The 19475-nt window shown below is 40.6% G+C and overlaps 1 protein-coding gene across 1 annotated transcript in view; it reads left to right on the plus strand.

Annotated features, from left to right (window-relative positions):
* The window catches only part of RESF1 (retroelement silencing factor 1), a gene marked incomplete at both ends in the record, with an annotated part of 34893 nt that extends 16184 nt beyond the window's left edge, over positions 1-18709 (plus strand). The window contains 3 exons of the mRNA XM_079533743.1: positions 12296-17727; positions 18135-18209; positions 18564-18709. Coding sequence (XP_079389869.1) covers positions 12296-17727; positions 18135-18209; positions 18564-18709 — 5653 coding nt within the window. The remainder of the gene's footprint in view (positions 1-12295; positions 17728-18134; positions 18210-18563) is intronic.
* Positions 18710-19475: the final 766 nt, after the last annotated feature.

Below are 19475 nucleotides of genomic sequence, written 5' to 3' on the forward strand. Positions count from 1 at the left end.
GTGGTACCACTGCCAGGATAGGAACTTGATGGTACTACAGAACTGATAAGCCATATATTTGGTACCCTGAACCAACAGACTGTCATTCTTCGAAAAAAATACCATCATTTGGGTGAACTTTACTCATAACTTCTTTAACACAAAAACACATCTCCCTAAAAGCTATTTGACTCCAATGTGTGGTAACTCCTCAGTGAGTTCATGCTCTGAATTTTTTAGTTTATATCTTTAAAAGCAAAGTTAGATAATTTAAAAACCATTTGTAACAAAGTTATGTATTACTGGAGTCCCTCAAGATCATGTTAGGGCCATGAAGATGATCAGAGGGCTGAAGCACTTCTCTTGTGAAAAAAGATTGAATGAGCTGGCTTATTCAGTCTGAACAGGAGAAGGCTGCGGGGACACCTCAGTACGGTCTTCTGCTATTTAAAGGGAGATTATGGACAGGAGGGAAATCAAATTTTTACACGGGTAGATAGTGATATGACAAGGGGGAATGGTTTTAAATTAAAGGAGGGAAGATTTAGAATAGATGTTGGGGGGAAATTTTTCAGTGAGTGAGTGGTGAGGTGCTAGAACAGGTTGTCCAGGGAGGTTGTGGGTGCCCCATTCTGGAGGTGTTCCAGTGCCAAGTTGGATGGGGCCTTGGGTATCTTGATCTAGTACTTGATCTAGCTGTTGACAACCCTGCCTGTGGCAGGGGGGGTTGGAGCCTGGTGATCCTTGATGTCCCTTCCAGTTCATGCCATTCAGTGATCCTATACAGGGTCCACCTGTATAATAGGAAATAGTATAAAAATGGCTTAAGAGGGGGCTGTGTCAGGGAAGACACAATTAGATATTAAGCATGGACTAATTCTGGGAGCAGTGGATGGGTTGAGTCTCTTATTTCTTCCCCATAGAGATGCATACTGGGTAAGATTTTCATACTTGGTCACACTGAGCACTTTCTTGGGGAACTTAAAGATCTCTATAGAGCTGTTTTTATTACCAGATGTGCTTGTGGCCAGGCCATATTACTTACATTCACAGTTAATCTCACATGCTTTGCAGTATCGCTGCAAAGTTTTTTTTGTCAGTTATCACTGACAATCCAAAAAGGCCTGCAATCTCTTGCTTTAATTAACTGCACTGTTCTCTAATCTAGCTGTGAAAGTTCTCATTGGGTGCAGCCGAATTCCTCGAGGTTGGTTATGGAGAGCCCTTTCGGGTGCTGCTGGACAAATGATGCAGAGTGCTATTTGTGACTCCGTTATTGTGATAGCTCATATGTAACCAGACTTGCAGTGCTGAATTGGGCATCACTCAATTGCCTCCAGCCCGCCTGTTAAATAGAGACACGAGGGTGTTTATTTTCTGCCACATTACATAGTCCTTTAATGCAATGGGGCATAAAGAGGGCCAGTCAAGTGCAAACCCTGTCTGGTCAGGATGTCTGTCTGAGCCCAGCCTGTCCTGTCTTCTTAGAAAACTTTTCTTAACTCTCGCTCTCTATCCCTAGCATGTGCACAACGTCAAGAAAATTTCTTGCTCAAATAGGCTTGCTTGATTATCCCAAAGAGACAGTGGAGAGCCCTTATATTTTTCCCCGTGAAGGAAGAAGGGGGCCAGCCACTGAAAGGAAAGCATCTGTTTGGCCTAAGTTGTTCCATGAGAAGGAGTGCTATATAGCCAGAGAGCTCCTTCACCAGTAGGGTGAGTTCCATTCTTCTTTCTGTAAATGACTATTGCTTATCTGTGAATACTTTGCATGATTATCACCAAGAACATTTCAGAAGCAACCATACTTCTTCGTGAGCAGAACAGGGGGGGATCTGTGAATGCAGAATGCCTGTGACTCTGGAGAGTGGGGATGGTTTTTCTTCTGGTGACATTCAGACCTGTCCAGTCAAAGCAGAGGAAAGGGACTTGGCTTTTCTTGCTTAAGTTTTATATAAATTCAATATACAGGTGCTGCCTTCAGCATTTTGTGGTAATTTTTGTAGGGAGCTGTGTCAGTGTTGCTTATGTGTCTCTGGGAAACCTGCAAACAGGAAAGCAGCAGCTGTATTTGATGACAGAGACATGTGGGGGCTCCAGGCTGGGCCCTTACCCTCACAGCTTGAGATACCCCAGACCTGCTGGAGATGGTGATAACTTACAGTATCACTTAAAAAACACCTGCAATGTGGTCTAGGCTAATGATATGATTTGAAGAGGATGGCTCTGACAAGTGACTTGGAAAAGATAACTTCAGCTGCTGCTGAGAAATGTCATCTTGGTGGTGGTGGTTGTTTTCTTAAGGGATAGGGAAATGCTAACAAATTGACTCAGAAGTAACGTCAGATAACACTGAATAAAGTCAGATTACAAGTCCTGATGGATGGAGGAGATAGCACTACATATTCAAAGGGAGACTGGAAGGAAGAATCTGATTCTGTGTGTGTGTGTGTGGAGGAAATGCTGAGTTATGGCCTGAACCAGAGATTGAGCACCTGGTTGGAAGGCAGGGCCAACCTAGAGGAGCTCAGGTACATGCAGTGCATCTGAGGGACCGGAAGGGGTGGAGCCAGGATCTGTCCCTTCCCAGACCTCATTTAAGGGTTGACAGAGGAGTCAAGGGTATCTCTCTGAAGATCCTTGCCTACCTGTGGTCTTCCAGAGATAAGCAGATTTTTTTCCTTTGCTCTTGCATCCACAGCTTTTGCATTTGGGCTTGTCGTGAATTGTTGCAGCCTAGGACTTTGCCACCCTATTATTGCTGTACTTTCCATCACGTAGTAGCATTATGATGTGCTTCATAGGAGTGAAACTAATAAGCCCATTCAAGAACTGTTTTTGTAGTAAGTGTCTGTAATGGCAGCTTGGATTAGGACAATAAAGCAAATAGAAGATGAGATGAAAATAAACTGCTTGTTATGGTGGGATGGTAATCTGCAGAGACAAGTATCTGGTCTTAATGTACTTCAAGCTATTGTAACTACTGTGTCATTAACTATCCGAGATGTTGGTAACATCTAGCAAATTACCTCCTGTATAACTGCTCTGAATCCTTGTTGCAAGAACCTCCTGTGTGTGGAGGCTGCTACAACACCTGAAATAAAGTTAGAATATGAGGAAAATGACAGTGTACATGTACTCTCTCTTTTGGTCACGTATTTACAGCTAGACAGAATGGCTGAATGTGGCTGATTCAGGCTGTCTTGGCAGCAGTGAGTCGTCCAAGGTGTGATGATCAGTTGATGACAGTGACAAATGAAGGTGGAAGGTAAGTGTTCTCTTTACTTATAGAGTGGTTAGAGTGATAGCTTCTGGCTTCCCGGCTCTCAGCGGAGTTGTTCCTGACTTCCAAGCTTTACAAATTTAAATCAGCATAGATAAGAGGTGGCTTGTATCTTGCCTTCAAGGTATACAATGGTATAATCTAACTTCTTGTATCAAGCTGAAAATACTTGCCCCAAGGCTTAGTCTTCAGCCAGAAAATGTTCTTGGACCTTCCCATTCATAAGCAAACAGCTTCTGTCCACGTCCAAAGGAATGCTTTCAAGTGTAAAACTGTCCACAAAGTGTTGCTATTGATCTCACTGTTGATTTTAGGCAGTGGATCCTTAACAGGCTCAGACAATCTTGTGCCTTAAGTACAGTACTGCCAAGCTGCTCTAATCTTGCTCTGGTACTGTATGTCAAGCAAGTACTGAATTCCTGGTAAATGCTTTCATTTGACTGAGAATGGCTGCTGTAAGCTTAGAAGCATAAATGGGGGCATGAAGGTGGTCCTGCAGATTAACTTTATCCTTTCAGTTCTTGGATCTTGTGCTGAACTCTGTCCAGGAGAGTTCCAGTCATGTGAGAAATAGACTCTGTTTTTGCAGCAGAATAATTCTAACACTAAGGTATAGATTTTTGCTGAATTTCAGCAAACCTGTGCAAGGGTTCTTGTTCACAACGAATCACTGAAGCATGGCTTAGTATATGGTGGAGTGAGTTTGCCAAGTAGTTTGGTTGTCAGAACACCTAGCCCAGGTGGGAAGGAATTGAGACTGGCTAAGGGGATAGGGAGGGAGAGTCTGGCATGCATTGATCTGCTGCTCCCCTTTGACAAATGGGGAACTGTGCATGGACCCAGTGTGCCTTGTCCTCCTGTTCCCCTTAAAACATGGGAAACAACAGTTGGGCCTACTATGCATTGTTCTCTTGTTCCCCATTGAAAGATGAAAGAACAACAGGTGGGTGATAAATTGTGTATGGAAAAATATTTTAGCAAACACATTGGGAAGAATGAGAGTGTGACAAGCTCAAGCAGTGAGCAACAGGAGAGGTATCAGCTGCCTCGAGTGAGGGCATTTAGTGGAGTGGGTTTCAGTGATATAGCGCACAGTGTCTCCCTTGCCATAAGGAGGTGTGTGCCCATTACTGCAGTAAAGAACAACTTCTGCTGCTTTGCAAAGATCATTGCCTGATGAGAAACTGAGTGTTTCTTACAGTTAGAAAAAGCTCTTTATAATGAATCAGAACTTGCAGATATTGCGAATGGCTTGATTATGCTGCCTTACTGCTTCACAATATGATACATGGAAAGTGAAAGAATGGAATGACATCCTGTGTTGAATGTATCCAGGAATGGGCAGCAGAACAGGAAAATATTTTACCAAAGCAGAACCAAGTTTCCTTCTGCTGGAATTAAGAGATTAAAGATTTACTTGCAGAAAAAAAACATAAAATAGCCAAGTGGCTCCAGAATGTCAGTGTTATGCCAGAGGGCCTTTAAGAGCTTAACGTAGTGGATGAAATCACAGATAAGGGATATTGTAACAGCACAAACCCCAAGATGGTGAAGTTTCCTCACTTCAGCTGCTAATATATGCTGTGATTGGCTTTATCATGGGTGTCAGTATTTGCTGCGACCTCTGCCCCTCTGGTCACAGCAGTGGCATCTGCTTGGGCACTGCATGTGGCCTTAGCCATGAATTGAGCAGAATGGAAATGAATGTGGCCAACAGCTGAAGTAGGCACATAGGCATTTTCCTGGATTTTTTTTCACAAGGGAAGTTGCCACAGATTTTCCTTGTGTGGGTATGGAAGGAGCTTGCTTGCCATGAGGGGAGGCCAGTGGGTGCACCCAGTTGATGTTGTCAGAGGAGTGAGTGGCTAAGTGATGGATTCAGCCACCTGGGCATTGTCATGGTAATTGGCTGTAACTCAGTCCTATGCAGTATGGATGACTGCAGTGTGCCTAAACCAGGCATTATGTTGAATAATTGCATAAGCAACAATAAGGAGATATCCTTCTTGGGGTGGATCAAGGAGGAACCTCTGTAATATTGAGTGTGAGGGGCCATACCAAGGTTGGAGGGGAGGGGAATTAGTATAATATGATAGGAACCTAAAGGTTGTCATAAAAGTTGTAACAGTATTGTTAAGCTTGCTAGTGTTTGTTGATGGATGGCTCTGCCATGCAACTTGTTTAGATAGGAGAAAGAGCTGTGTCTCTGAACCAAGGAGGTAAGCTCTGCTGAGTCTTTGTACCGGGGAAATAGGAGGACCTGCTTGGAATTGGTCATTAAATATGTAACAAACTTCTGGGAAAACTTGCATTTGTAACATAATTCTGAGAAACTTCTCTATTTATAGTGTAAGTAACGTATATAAACTGAAGATCTTTTTGTGTAAGCTACATATGATAGGAGGATTACCCCCATGCATCCAGTGCTGCTATTAAAGAATGTCTGCTTTCCAACACGCCAACTTGAGTCTTAGATAGTTTTCTGGTTGACCATCTTGCAATATCAGTTGGATTCTGATTGTGAAGGTTGGAGTAAAGTGGAGACCCTGAGGCTCTGTGATAACACCACAAGGTATTTTGGCTTGAAACAACCACATTATACAATTTACTCATAAAAGAAGTGAGAATATTTTATTGACATAATATAAAATAGTGATTTAATAGCAACAAGATTTGAGATGGCTGGCTACACTTGATTATTTACTGCATAGATGGAAGGGTAAACACACATGTAGGAGACCTTCCCTCTGAGTCACAATATTCAGAGTGGACCCTCTTGCTTTCCAAATTCCTTGACTTATAGAACCAAGGAGCCTAGGTGCAGCCAGATCCACCTAGTTCCAGACTTGGACAACGGTTTATGTCTAAGGGACTAAATGTGCACAATCAATCTAAGGTGCAATGTTAGTGAAGTTAATAAAGTCTGAAACAAACCCTCAGTTGTTTACTGAGGGTCTGCGTTGGCAAGATGTTCAGGATCTCCACTCAGGTGTAACCTCAAGAGGCATCCCTACTCGAGGGGAGATCCTGTTAAGCAGCCCAAGAAGCCCTTTGAGCTCTCCTGCATGGCAGTGGCTGCACACTATTTCTGGGGTAAGGTGATTGATTGGCTTAGTCATAGTCTGCTTATCAGACCTGTGCTCAATTGGTTGTCAGCTTTTGAACCAGGTGTCTGCTATCATCAGTTCTTTCAGCCTCCTCCAGCTGGATGCAGATCTGTGGTCGTTATCATTACTGTTGCTTGCTACCAGGTTGAGGTAGGGGGTTAAGGAAGGGAGAGCACACTGTCACACAAGGATGGAGACTTGATGATACTATGGAACTGGTAAACTGCTGCCTTGTTGCCCTGAGCCATCGGTTTTCTGGTTCTCTGTCAGAAACATTCTCTGAGTAAACTTTACAAACTAGAGGTGTGTTTGTCTAGAGTCACTCAAGCGCCACTTGAAAGAAAGAAAATAGTATAATATAGTATAAGAGGAGAAATGGGAGGGAAGGTATCTTTACTGACTTCTGTGATCAGTTATTGGGTTGAGCCTCTTTCCCTTCTCATAATTGCACTGGGAAAGACTTGTGCATGCAGTTACACCAAGTGCTTCCCTTGGAAACTTCAAATCTCTATAGAGTTATTCCATTGTTTAACACGTTTGTGATCAGCGGTATTACTCACATTATTGCTATTTACACATGCTCTGCAGGTGGTGTATTTATCATCTACAGTTCAGAAGAGTTTTGTTTCTGAAACTTCTTTTTCTACAGCATGTGACTACCTCTCAAATTTCTCCTGGCACATCCTGCCTCCAGGGGGACTGTGTGGTGTTCTTACTACTCCGAAATAGCTTCAAGGCTTCTAACGTGGATGTTAGTGGAAATCTTATCAGTTACAGACAAAATGACCTGCTAGACTTGAGCTAATCCTTTTTGTTGGGATGACAACATTGGTCTTCAGCTATGTTGAAATAGAGCTCAGGATTTCTAAAACAAATAGGCAGGGTAACTTTCTCTTCATGTTTTATTTATTACTTCCTGTATTCAAAGTAGCAGAGGAAATGGAAGAGCTGAGGTAGTGGGCTAGAGGATGCAGGACTTAAAAGGTTAATAGCATCGCTTAGTTTAGCTCAAGGAAATGCAATCAAAGCCCCTAAAGGGAAGTTTTCTCCAGTCAGCAGAAAAGGGACCAGTGAGAGAACAGTGGAAAAGGGAACAAGCATGACAAGGAGTTGCAGGGGCATGCAAGATAGGGGAAGTGTTCTTATCTGGGACAAAGGTCAGAACGACATAGCAATGAGGACTACTGACTTCATCCAAGAACGACCACCAGGTGGGGAGGAAGATGTCGAGCCTTCATCCAACAACCACCAGAGGAGGCTACCGCGCATCTGCCAGGGGGAGGAACAATATGTAAATGATCCCTTGGGAAAAAAAATATGCAAATGAGTTCTAGGAAATCTGATGAATATTTATGAGATTGGCTCTTAAATATGTAATGCATCTGCTTGCGGGAGTGCAAGTTGGGAGAAGCAATTCCCCTTGCACCCAGCGCGTGTGCAGTGCTGAAATAAACATACCTGCTTTGTAACCTTCTGTGGGTTATGGAGTCTTATTCCGCAAATCAGAGCTACTTCCTTTCATAAACAATCTGGCATCCACGAGCAGAGCAAGCTTCTGAAACAATTAGGGCTGCTCACAGCTTAAGCTAAAATTTAATACTCAGGCGTGTGAAGGCTTGAGTAAGTCCAGTAACCAAGCCATGTCTGCTCTTCTGGGCTCTGTACTCAAAGCTTAAGAGGTCTGTTTGTTAGCGTGAAGAGCTGCCTTCTGATCCTGTGTGTATAATGTGAGGGAAGTGTTGGGATGCCTTGGTTACAGCATGGTGGACATCATGAAACGTAACACATCTACTTTCTTTAGTAGTAGATTTAGGCAACAGCTACTACTATAAATTACTCTGTTGCAGAGTAGTTGATAGGAAAGTAACATTCTATGCCAAGTACCTTTATCTGTAATCTTACTGATTGTTGTTATGGACTTGCATAATTTTGTCTTGAAGTAGTTGATTAATTGTTATTAGAAAGCTTGATAAACTATCTTGTATTGTTCCTCTGAAGTAGCTCCAGGTTACATTGCAGAAGCAACTGCTGTCAAGCAGGGAGTGCCCTATTTGAAGGATTCCAGTGACTCGTCTTCCTTGCAACCCACCAAGTGAGATGGGACATCTGCTCTAGCGATGCCCTTACCATTTAGCCAAAATAGGTGCATTGATGTTAAGTTAGCAGTTTAGTTACTGCCACATCTGATTATAGAAATAGTAAATATTTGCTCTGGTTTGGCAATTCAGTTACTGGTCTTTCTTGGCACAGAAGTTCCCATGCTGTGATTCTGGGGCCTCTTGCTGCCTTTGTGTTAACTTAGTGATGTGTGAGATTTTTCAAAGGTCTTACATGTCATCAAACTACTACGTGCTTTCCCTGCATTTTCTCCGTTTAGGTGTTTTCTGGCTCCAGTTTGCAGGGCTACAGACTTCAAGTTATAATGTTCATCAAATGAAGTATTAAATCTTGGAATATCTTACTTGATTCAGTAGATCAAAACAATAACCTTTTTTGTGTGTGTGTGTGTGTGCTTTAGGCTTCATTTACGAGAACTACTCTGAATGAAATACCTTGTTTTATTAGTTTGTGCCACAATGTCAGAGGTGGATGTTGATGGGATGGTGTTAGACCCCACCAACATCCTGTTGCATTTTGTAGTCTTGTGACTGATGGCAGCAGAGGGATGGTGTGTGACAAAATTGTGTCTGATGTGCAAGTGCATATGACGCAAAGGAATGTCATTGAATTCCTCCATGCAAAAAAAGTTGCACCTATTGACGCTTGTTGACACTTGTTAAGTGTTTCTGGAGACCAAACAGTGGATGTGAGTGCAGTGAGATGGTGGATGGTTGTTTCAGCAGTGGTGACAGTGATAGTGGGTCACCTCCTCTGGTGCAGGTATTGACCAGTCAGGCATGCAGGCTCCTGTTCACGGCTGATGAAAATGCAGAACTAATGGTGGTGACTGTATTGAAAAGTAGTGTGTTAGAGGAAATTCTCAGCTACATCAAATAGTGTTATTGTGGCTATTGTAGTTTTAATGGCAGTAAATAGGAGGCATTACTTTTGGAGTGATCTAAGTGTTTTTGGCTAGTGTTTTTTCCTAGGGAAGGATCTCCTAAGAATAAACAATAAGGAAAATTGCCAGTGGAAACTGAAATTTTTTTCCCTTTTTAAACCATAAATAAATTTAGACAGTGTGTAAACTAAATTTAATAGCAAACCAAAGGAAACAGATTTCCAGTCTGAGTGTATTCTTTTTCCTCTTGAACATTTAAACTTTAGTATAGAAACTCATTCCAATTCAACTTGGGAATTTGGGCCAACTATATAGAAAACTCTCAGATCTCTCTGCAAGTGGAATGTGAGTTTTCCATGAAGAGTGATTTGGGGACATTGGTTAATGTGGAGGCCAAAGGCACAGTTCGGACTGAAAGATAAGTCTATGTGCAGGTACTTCAGTTGCATAACAGGGAATTTAATGAAGACATGTTGCTGTTACTCCTCTGTCCAGTGAGAATCTCTCCATTTCCTTTCTTTGTACCTTCACTGGAAAACTGGCGTGAACCCATGTGTAATATTTGCTGATGATTTTGGGGGCTTGGGGTTCAGAAGAGAATATAGGAAGTGAATTGATGCAAGCACATTTGAGTAGACTTCTCTTTGTCTTCTGGAGTCTTGTTCTGATATAGATCTTAACAGACATTTTTCCTAAGGCACATACTTTCTGCCAGATACCACTTTAAATGGCATGTTTGGATATATTAAATTTACGTAATATTTTTAAGTTGTGGTCTGTTGTGGACTGAATGTTGTCATAATCCATCTAGCGAACATGAACTAAGGCAGTATTACTCATCTTGGTCTTGGCAGTGACAAGAACTCTTTACTAGGTTGTGCATTGCGTGTAGTCAGTTTCTCCAGTTTCCTGCTCAGTGATGCCTTATTTTTGTTCACGCATCTGAATCGTGCTTGTTGTATTAAACAGCTTCAGCAGTATTCAAAGAAGTGGTTATTTATTGTGTGATTATTTATCAGGAAATGTCCAGTTGGATGTTGTTGATCTGTAATCTTAGCTTGAGTACAGAAGCCTGTATTTTCACCTGAGCTGCATACCTTAGTGTAAACATTGCTTTAATACTGCTGATAATCTTGAAGGATTTGTGCTGTTATAGTGTTTTTGTTTATTTCTTCTCATAAGCAGCTTTGTTTTCCAGTTTCATTTTGTACTGATGCCTTCTGAGAACACGAAGTAAATGAGTGAAGAGCTTACAGCTATCTTTAAATCTTGAAAATAACACTTGGGTAGTTCAACTAGACAGTTCTTAACTTTCTGGCTTTTATAGACTGCATCTGGCTTGTGCTTCAGTTCTAAGATTGAAACTGGGAAAGACTTTTCAATCTCAGAGCCATGAAAAGAAAAAGTAGGGATAATGGTTGGCCTCAGGGAAATTGTGCGAAATGTTTTCTGGAGAAATTAAGTCTAATACTCAGTGTTCTTGCCAGTGAGTTGCCTTTTTTTTTTTTTTTTTTTTTTGAGAGAGAGAGAGAGAGAGTGTTTTTCTTTTGCTTTGGAGGTATTAGCTCTGACAGATTTGAATTTGTCATTCAGAGGTAACAGCTGTACCCAGATGGGCTTATTGATTATCATTATACGAGGACTGCTGTGAAAGTAATGCCTCGTTTTATTGTTCTGCCCCACCATGTCAGGTTGATGTTGGTGGTATGGCAGAAGAGGTTGAACTTTCCCACCAGTATCCTGTTAGGTTTTTTTGCCATGTGAGAAATGGCAGCAGAGGAGCAGGCTGACATGGAAGTGCAGCTGAAACAAAGGTGTGCCATTGAATTCCTTCGTGTGGAGAAAAAATTGTGCCCACTGACATTCATCAGTGCTTGCCGAACATTTCTGGAGATTAAACAGTGGATGTGAGTGCAGTGAAGAGTGGTGTGCTTCAGCAGTGGTGACAGCAAGAGTTTATCATCTCCACTGGTGTAGATTTCTGCAAGCATGGCATGCAGGTCTTGTACGTTGTCAGAAATGGATTGCTAATGGTGGTGACTGTTGAAAAGTAGTGTTTTGTAGTGTAGAATTTTCTCTATTAAATACTGTTATTGTGCTCTTTATATCTGCTGTAGTTTCCATGGAAATAAATCTGAAAAAAAAAAACCTCTGAAAGCTACCTCCTATGTAAAATGAGGAGTTAGAATGCATCCTGTCACCTCCTGAATGCCTACTCGGCAACAGGAGTGATGATGTCTTGCTCACGCTTCATGCCTTCAAGCTTACTAGGTGAATGACTTCTTGAATTGAGGCTGTTTTCCTTGTAGGCACGTGTGCTGTCAACAAGTGTTATAACTTGTATTTCTCCAATTAGTGCTGACCGCAGCATCAGAGAAGAGAAAATGACATGTACAATGAAAACAAGCAGGGTACATTCTTACAAGAGATCTTTAATGAACCCATATCCATTTTCTCTTTTCTTTTGTCACATTTGAAAGAATAATTGAAGCTCGGTCTTGTATAGAAACTGACCAGTATTATATTCTGCAGGATCCTCTCCTCTTAAGCATTGCTTAGTGCATCTGCATGAGATGATACAATATTTTTCCCATCAGATTTCAGTGTAAATATAGGAATATAGTATTACATTTTTAATTCCATTATTCAACCTTTCAGAATAATCTGAGGGTTTTTTTTTTTTCATTAAACAATCAATACAATTGTTAACTGCTGCTCTGTCTCCTGTAACTTAACTGTGCTCTGGGAAATTATCTCTGCAGCTTGGCATTAATAATGCTGATGTCCACAGCATGTTCCAGTGGAGTTTCTATTCTGTGTAGCAACTTAAGTTGAACGGTTCTGTTTGTTATGGATTTTAAATTCCTTCTTGGTAAGTTGATGTAGGTCTTGATAGAAAGATTAAAGTTTTGTTCTTGTTTTTAGAATTTCAACTGTGGACTTAAGAAAAGGAAATCAAGAAAAGATGGACTGGAATGTAAGACCACTCCAGAATGCAGATGCGCAGAATAACCTGCAAAGTCAAGAATCCTGTTACACTCAAATGCTTTCTAATGCACAAGCTTTTCCTCAAACAAATGCACTTTCTTCTGAAAATGCATGCAATTATGTGGGAAATAACCAAGTGTATCTACCAACTGTTAATGCTGCTTTACCAGGAACATCTGTAGCCATAAAAAGTTTTCTTACCTCGGAATACTCAGTCAATCAGTCTCCACCATCCTATGTACCACCTGCACCGACACTTCCCAATCAGACATCACGTGCACAGGGGGAGATGACTCAGAACTCTTGGCAAAACTCTGGTAGGCTTATTTCTTCCCACAGAAAGCTTCCTCTCCTGTCTTCTCAAATGAGCGGTGGAAACAGCGTGCCAAATGTGTTTCGAGGACCTCATTATGCCACCTCAAACAGTTATGCTGTTTGTTCACAAACGTCACAGCAGCGTTCTCTGAGAACTATGTTGCATCAAAGTAACCGTGAATGCATTAGTTCTTCAAAGTTGGGGTGCGTCCCACAGTATAACACAAACACCTCTGCTTCTTCTCAAAGCATTTCTGTACCTGTCAATCAGTCACCCGGTCAATATCTCCATTCCCAGAATAACTGTTTATCTTTTGGTACATCTGGGCAACGTGTCCAAAACCAAATACATAATTCCGGTAATCAGATTCAGTTTTCACAGTCACTGAGTCAAAATACTGCCACAAATGTACAGTTGCCACAATATGTTCCAAGTCAGATGGGATCAGGAGCACCCAGTGGATGTTCTGCATCATCTCTGTTGCCTGCCAACTATGAATCAAAAACTGTAGCACAGCCTTTGCTAGGTGCACAGCAGGCAGTACACAGTGTGTTTAATAAATACCCTCTCCAGAGCTGCCCGTCAGACAAAAAAAATCCTTCTGGTTTTAACAGTGTTCAGCAATATTCACTGAAACATCAACTGGCAGAAGTCAGTCAAGGGGTTAGGAATGGCTGTAATTCAAGTGGAAATGTGACAGTAAACCAGCTCTTTAGTGACAAGTCTGCACCCCCCACCGACATCTCCTCAGAATTTTATGATATTATGCAAGGAGCAGTACCTTTTTCTTCAACGGATGCTTCGCAGCCACTGTGTGATCCTGTTTCAGTTCAAGAAAGGCAGACTACTAGTTCAGTGAATGTGCCTGCTAATTCTCAAACTTCTTCAGCAAGAGAGGATAAAAGAAAAATGACAGGTGACAATCTAGCTTGGGAAACTCAAAAACTGCAAGTTATTAAAAGAAAATGTGCTCTGCTTGAAAGGATGCACCAGTATAGAAGAAAATTTTTGAGTTCAAAATGTGACAAAAGCACTTCTACGCTTCCTCCAAGTTACGAAAATGCGCTCTCTAATCGTCTTCCTCAGATGCCCAAGCAAAGTGTAGTATCTTCCCTATCACAGGCAGTGAGGACAGACAGTCAGCAGCACTCTATTTTTGGATCTTCTCCTGAAGAAAGAAATGACAAAAACATAACTGGTGTTGACAACAGAAGGTTAGAAGGGACTCACGGTAATCATCAGGTAGAGCAGGGAAGCCTTTCGTCAGGGCCCCTTCCCATTCCTTCCCACAGTGAACTTACAGCTCTATTAAATAATCCAGAGAATTCTCCCATCTTGGAACAGAAGAATGCCTTGGCCTCTTCTCAGAAAACGCTGACATCCTTGAACGATGCTTCATGTCACAGTCAACCAAATAGCTCTAGCAGAGATGCAACGAGTGTGGAAAGTTATCCTGAGAACTCAGCATTTCTTCAGTTCGTATTGAGCAGCACAAATATGTTAAAAGAGAAGAAAGCTGGCACTATTGCTGATAACATACTGACTAATCTCCTTTCTAATGAAAAACAGCAGGTAGATTCAACAGGCGTGGGTGGGAGCTTATTAAAAGACACTAGTGAGAAAGGTGATTTGGTATCTACGGTCCACACACACACTACTGTATCAGGAATGATGGAATCTAATGCAAATAAATTCAATGGTGATGTAGCTCAGAAAAAAATGCAGTTTACTGAAAATCCATGTTTTAAACAGAAAAGTGGTAATTATTCTCTAGAGGAGCTAACTGCATGCCTGGGCTTATGGAAGAAACAAGGTTCAGAACCTATGAGTGTTCAAAATAGCCAGTCAAATGAAAACATTGCAGCAAATCAGATCTCATCATTACCTCACAGCCAAAACACAACAAATAAGAGAGAACAAGGTAATCTTCTGGTTAGCACAGATGTAACAGTCTTGCCTTTAACAACCACTTCCATAGGACAAAAACATGACATGTTAAGTTGCAATTTGATAAAAGGTTTAGAACTCCAAATTGCAGTTGTCTCTCCTTTGGTGCTTTCTAATGAGAGAGCTCAGAGTGAACAGGTAAACAAGTGTCCAACATCTGCAGATAAAACCTATCCAGTGATTGACACGGGAAGCATACACAGCATGCAAGAAGAGGGAAAAAATGTGGTAAATACAGATAAAGGAACAATAGAAAGTGTTTCTTCATCATCTGATGACTGCATTCTGATACAGACGGACGACCCGTGTTTACAACAGACCAAATCAGCTGATGGAAAGAGAATAGTAGAAAACAGTATGAATGCAAATGATTCATGTGGTGAAAACAAAAGGAAACTCAGTCAAGCCATGAGAGATGCTGAAGAAAATCTACAGAACAAACTTCTTCCTGAATCGGGTCAGAGTTTTCCTAGTAAAATGTTCCAAGAATATATAAAAGACCATGATGGCAAGAAAGCAGTGCTAGGGACACAAAATAATACTCCCTCAGCTGTGATAGAAGAACAGATGTTCCATATTGCTAGCGTATGTTCCCTTGTTGAAGGTGATAAATCATATAATCCGCAAATAGCGAGCATGTTCAGCTCAGTCCCTCAGACACGTGCACTGAACAGTGGTGCCCCATCAGAAGAAAATGCGTCTGACCCAAGGCAAAAGGAGCAGCTGATGAAATTGAATAAAAATGACCTGAGGGAGAACACTCCGCAGCGAGAGACCTTGCTGCAAAAGGCACTGCGAGAATCATCATGCTACATTAGTGAAGTAGATGAGATTTTCAATAGTGCTATAACTAGCCATTCTAAGAAAGAAAGCAGTGGCAAGCTTGCTAGCACAGTTTCTACCTCAGAGCAAAAAAAGCCAGTAAATACATTTTTCAAGTATCCTGAAAATGACTTGGGAATTCTTGCTAGTATAAACCAGGAGTTAGCTAGAAATTCACTGGATTCCTTGGTAAGCGTTACTGCTGAAACAAATGCATTCACTGTTACAACATGCAGCAGAAAAGAAAATGTCACATCCTCTAAAAAGAGCGCAGAAGAACTACACGTTTTTGGAGCAGAACCCATTACGTATCTAGATAATCAGCTTACTGAACTTATGAAAGAGTTTCCATTTGGCATTGAAGGGGCTGATATTCTGACAAAAGAACCAGCAAGAAACAATTCTGTGGCTGAGCAGAGGGAGAATCAAGCTCAAAAAGAGGCTCATGTTCCTGCCAAAAAAGCTGATTCAAAGAATCCAGTAGATCAGCTACAAATTGCACAGTTAAACTCTGGTCAGGTGCAGGAGTTACTTCCTGAAAAGAAGCCATGTTCCTCTACTGAAAACAGTGGAGTACTGAGTCAACAGTCTGAAAAGTCTTCAACCCATGAGGGCAGCCTTGAATGCAGTGTTCAGCCCAGTCAAAGTCTATGTAAGGAGAAAGAAAACCCACAATCCCCTTCCAGCTCCGGAAATAAAGAGGTTTGTAGTTTAACGGGTTGTCTGTCTGTGTCGGGTGAAATGTCACAGAGCTCCTGTAAACGTAGAACTTCTGTTTCAGATAAAAATGCCGAGCAACTTTCAGAAGCTGAAAACACTAACTCTGCAGGAAGACAAGAAAGCAACAGTAATTCTGATGCCATAATGAAGAACAACAGTGTGGTAGAAAACCCACCAACTTGTGAAAATGTTCAGAATAGCATTCAGAAGAATAAAAAAGATGTATGCAAATACACCTCTGTAACAAATGAAAAATCCAAGATGAACAACGAACACAAACCACTTTCACCACAACTGGAAAAAATTGGGCCACTTAATTCCTCTGCAAAACAAGATGTTAATCGTTCAAAAAGCAGTAATTTGAAGGAAGAGATGCAAGAGTCTAGAAGAACTCCATCGTCAAAGAAAGAGTTTCATTGTGACAAAAAAGGTCATCATAAAGTTTCAGAAGGGGAGTTGTCAGAGAAAGCTGGTTGTAAAGATACAGATAATGCGATGAAGTCATCAGAAAAGAAGGAGAGAATTTTCAAAATGAAGTCCCTTTCAAAAGATAAAACCAGAACAGATTTGGCCGTGAAATCTCAAAGAGACCTTCATAAATGTACAAAGTCAGAGAATGTTGCAGTTAAGCACAGTGAAGACTATAAAGGACAAAAAAGAAAAATCTGTGACAAGAACGTGGGTAAAGAACAGAACTGCAAGAAACGAAATGTAGGAGTTAATACTGAAGGGAAAGCAAAGTTATCTCCAGAAATAAAACGTGAAAAGCTGAATAATTATCAGGCAGAAGCTATGGAGTTCCCAAACTTTGGCATTAGAGACTTAAAGTCAAGCAACTATACATTTTCTCAGCATAAATCTGTAAAAGCTCATCCGCCACAGGAGGAGTCATACAAACGAATGAGGAAGGACAATATGATTGGAAAAACAAGCTCTAAAAAAACAAAGGTGGAAGATGAAAGTCTGAAACAGTCTGAAACAAAGAACTCCAAGCGGCATTCGTATGATCACAAGATAAATACCGACAAGACTAAAAAGCTGAGTGGGGAAAATGTCTGGAAATCTAAGAATTCATTAGCAGATCGCTCTGTGCTTAAACTACAGAGAAGAAGGGGTCTATCTACCATCTCCAAAAACCACCTTTCTAACAAAGAGAGACATCTTGATGGTCAAAACAAAGACAAGTGTTCCGAGAAAATGTTTTCTGATAAAAACTTGCTATATTTAAACAGAAGAACAAACAGATTAAAACTACATCTTCAAAAGGAACCGAAAAAGCACTACCTAAATAGAGTTGCATTTAAACGTACTGCTCAGGAACGCATCTTTCTGACAAAGTTGGAGACATCACCTGTCAGGCCTGTCTTGCATGTAAAGTCCAAAGTATCACAACGTAGTCTAGATTCAAAAAGAGATGCTTCTCTCTCTGAAAATGAGAAACCAGGGAAACGGCAAGTGCTTGAATTTAAGCTGTGTCCAGAGATACTGTTCAGAAATTCAGCCACTGATGATGAAAGCTTAGCTGCAAAGAATTTTCTGGAAAAAGAGAAAACTACTGTGGAAGGTATGATGAATATGCACCTCTTTTCCACTTCAAAAGGAATATATGTTTGTAGTTCAGATTAGGTTGAGAATCATGAGGGTTTTTTTGACTGCTGCAGCATTTTCTTAGTCTTTGTAACTACTACCATATTTGCTATAAGTTGTCTTCCTCCTCCTACCTATCCCAATCTTTATGCATTTTAAGCAGTGCATAACATGTGAGTCATATATATGTCTAACATGGAATTTGATTATAAACAAATAAAAACAAATCTCAGTTTGTACTTAGCAACTCTTGCAGCCATCTTTGTGCCCAAAGAAAATTTCCTTTTGCATGTGTAGTACATATGTTATAGCCTAATACTGAGTAGAGACCAATGTTTGTCAAAAAGGAACTTCAACAAAAAACCTTCTTAATTTTCTTCGTAGGTGTCAAGAGTAAAAAAGAAGATTGGTTAAAATACGATTCAGTGAAGCAAAAAAAGTTGAAGGAGATCTTTACAGGTGAACTGGCTTTTGATTGTTGATTTTGAAATAAAAGTTGAATGCTCTCTGCTTGGTTTTAAGTGTTCCTTTAGAACAGCCATTTGTAATGAACTATTTCCATCGATTCCTTAGTAACTCTGCCACCAAAATGGGTGCTGTTGAGTAGACATCCAAGTTTCAAAGACTTGTGGAAATCTTCATTGTCACGAGAACACGTTGCTGGAGATAGTAGAATTTTCTAGCGTACATGTGTGCACTTGAGTCATAGGTAGCATTGGTGATGAGATTTATCTAGAGCTGTAAATTGTAGGCAAAACCCAAGCTGGCTGTTGGCATCTTTTGCTTTACCCTGCTTCTCTCCCTGTCTTTCAGCTGAGGACTGTATTCCACTTGATACAGCCATAGAAATACTGGAAGGAGATGACAAGGCTCTTCACATTCCGATGAAAGACTCCAAACAGATGTTTCAAACCTACAGGAAAATGTATCTGGAAAAAAAGATGGAAAAGCCTGGATAACACTCCTGTATCATACATCACACTTGATACCACTGGGAAAAAAATGCTGACATTAGAATTCTTTTTCCGGTTTACTTCATATTTTTGCATAAGTGTTCGTATTTGTTCAGCAAGTTATCAGCAAGTTATTATTGCAAGTGGGAGTTTATTTCATGTGTATTTATTGCACAATTAGGCTTTGGTGCTGAAAATGTCATTGTCAAATGTTGTACATCTTTTTGGCATATTTGACTTTTTTTTTAAATACAGGAGATAGCAGAATCTTGGGAAAAAAAAAAAAAAGAAAAATTAAAAAAAGACCCTCAAAGTCATTTAAGTAATCATGATCTGTTTTCTTTTCTGATTTTGGAAAAATTCAACTTCTGATACTTTCCATTGCTGGCAGTGGAAAAATAGTTCTACTAGAAAGGGATTACAAGGATTCTCAGGCATTACATGTTTATTTTCTATTTATGCTAGTTTGATTTTTGTTCATCTAGCAAGGCTTTCAGTTATTTGTAGAAATTTTTTTTTGGTAAACTTGGAATACAGATACAAAACCCTTAAGCATGAAGGTAAGGAAGTACCGTGAAGTGTTTATGCTGCTACTCGGTTTTCTTAAATATATTTTTGTAGAAATTGTAGAAGTTGAACTCTGAATTCTTCATCTGGATGCAGTGCTGTAAGCTCACAGCTCGCTGAAGAATCTTCCCTACTTCCTTGCCTCTCTTTCTGCTTTCTTTATACGTGAACAAAAAGTACAGCGGTTGAAGTGCATGGAGTTTAA

This window comes from Tetrao urogallus (genome assembly GCF_951394365.1).
Source record: "Tetrao urogallus genome assembly, chromosome: 1".
Lineage (NCBI taxonomy): Eukaryota > Metazoa > Chordata > Aves > Galliformes > Phasianidae > Tetrao > Tetrao urogallus.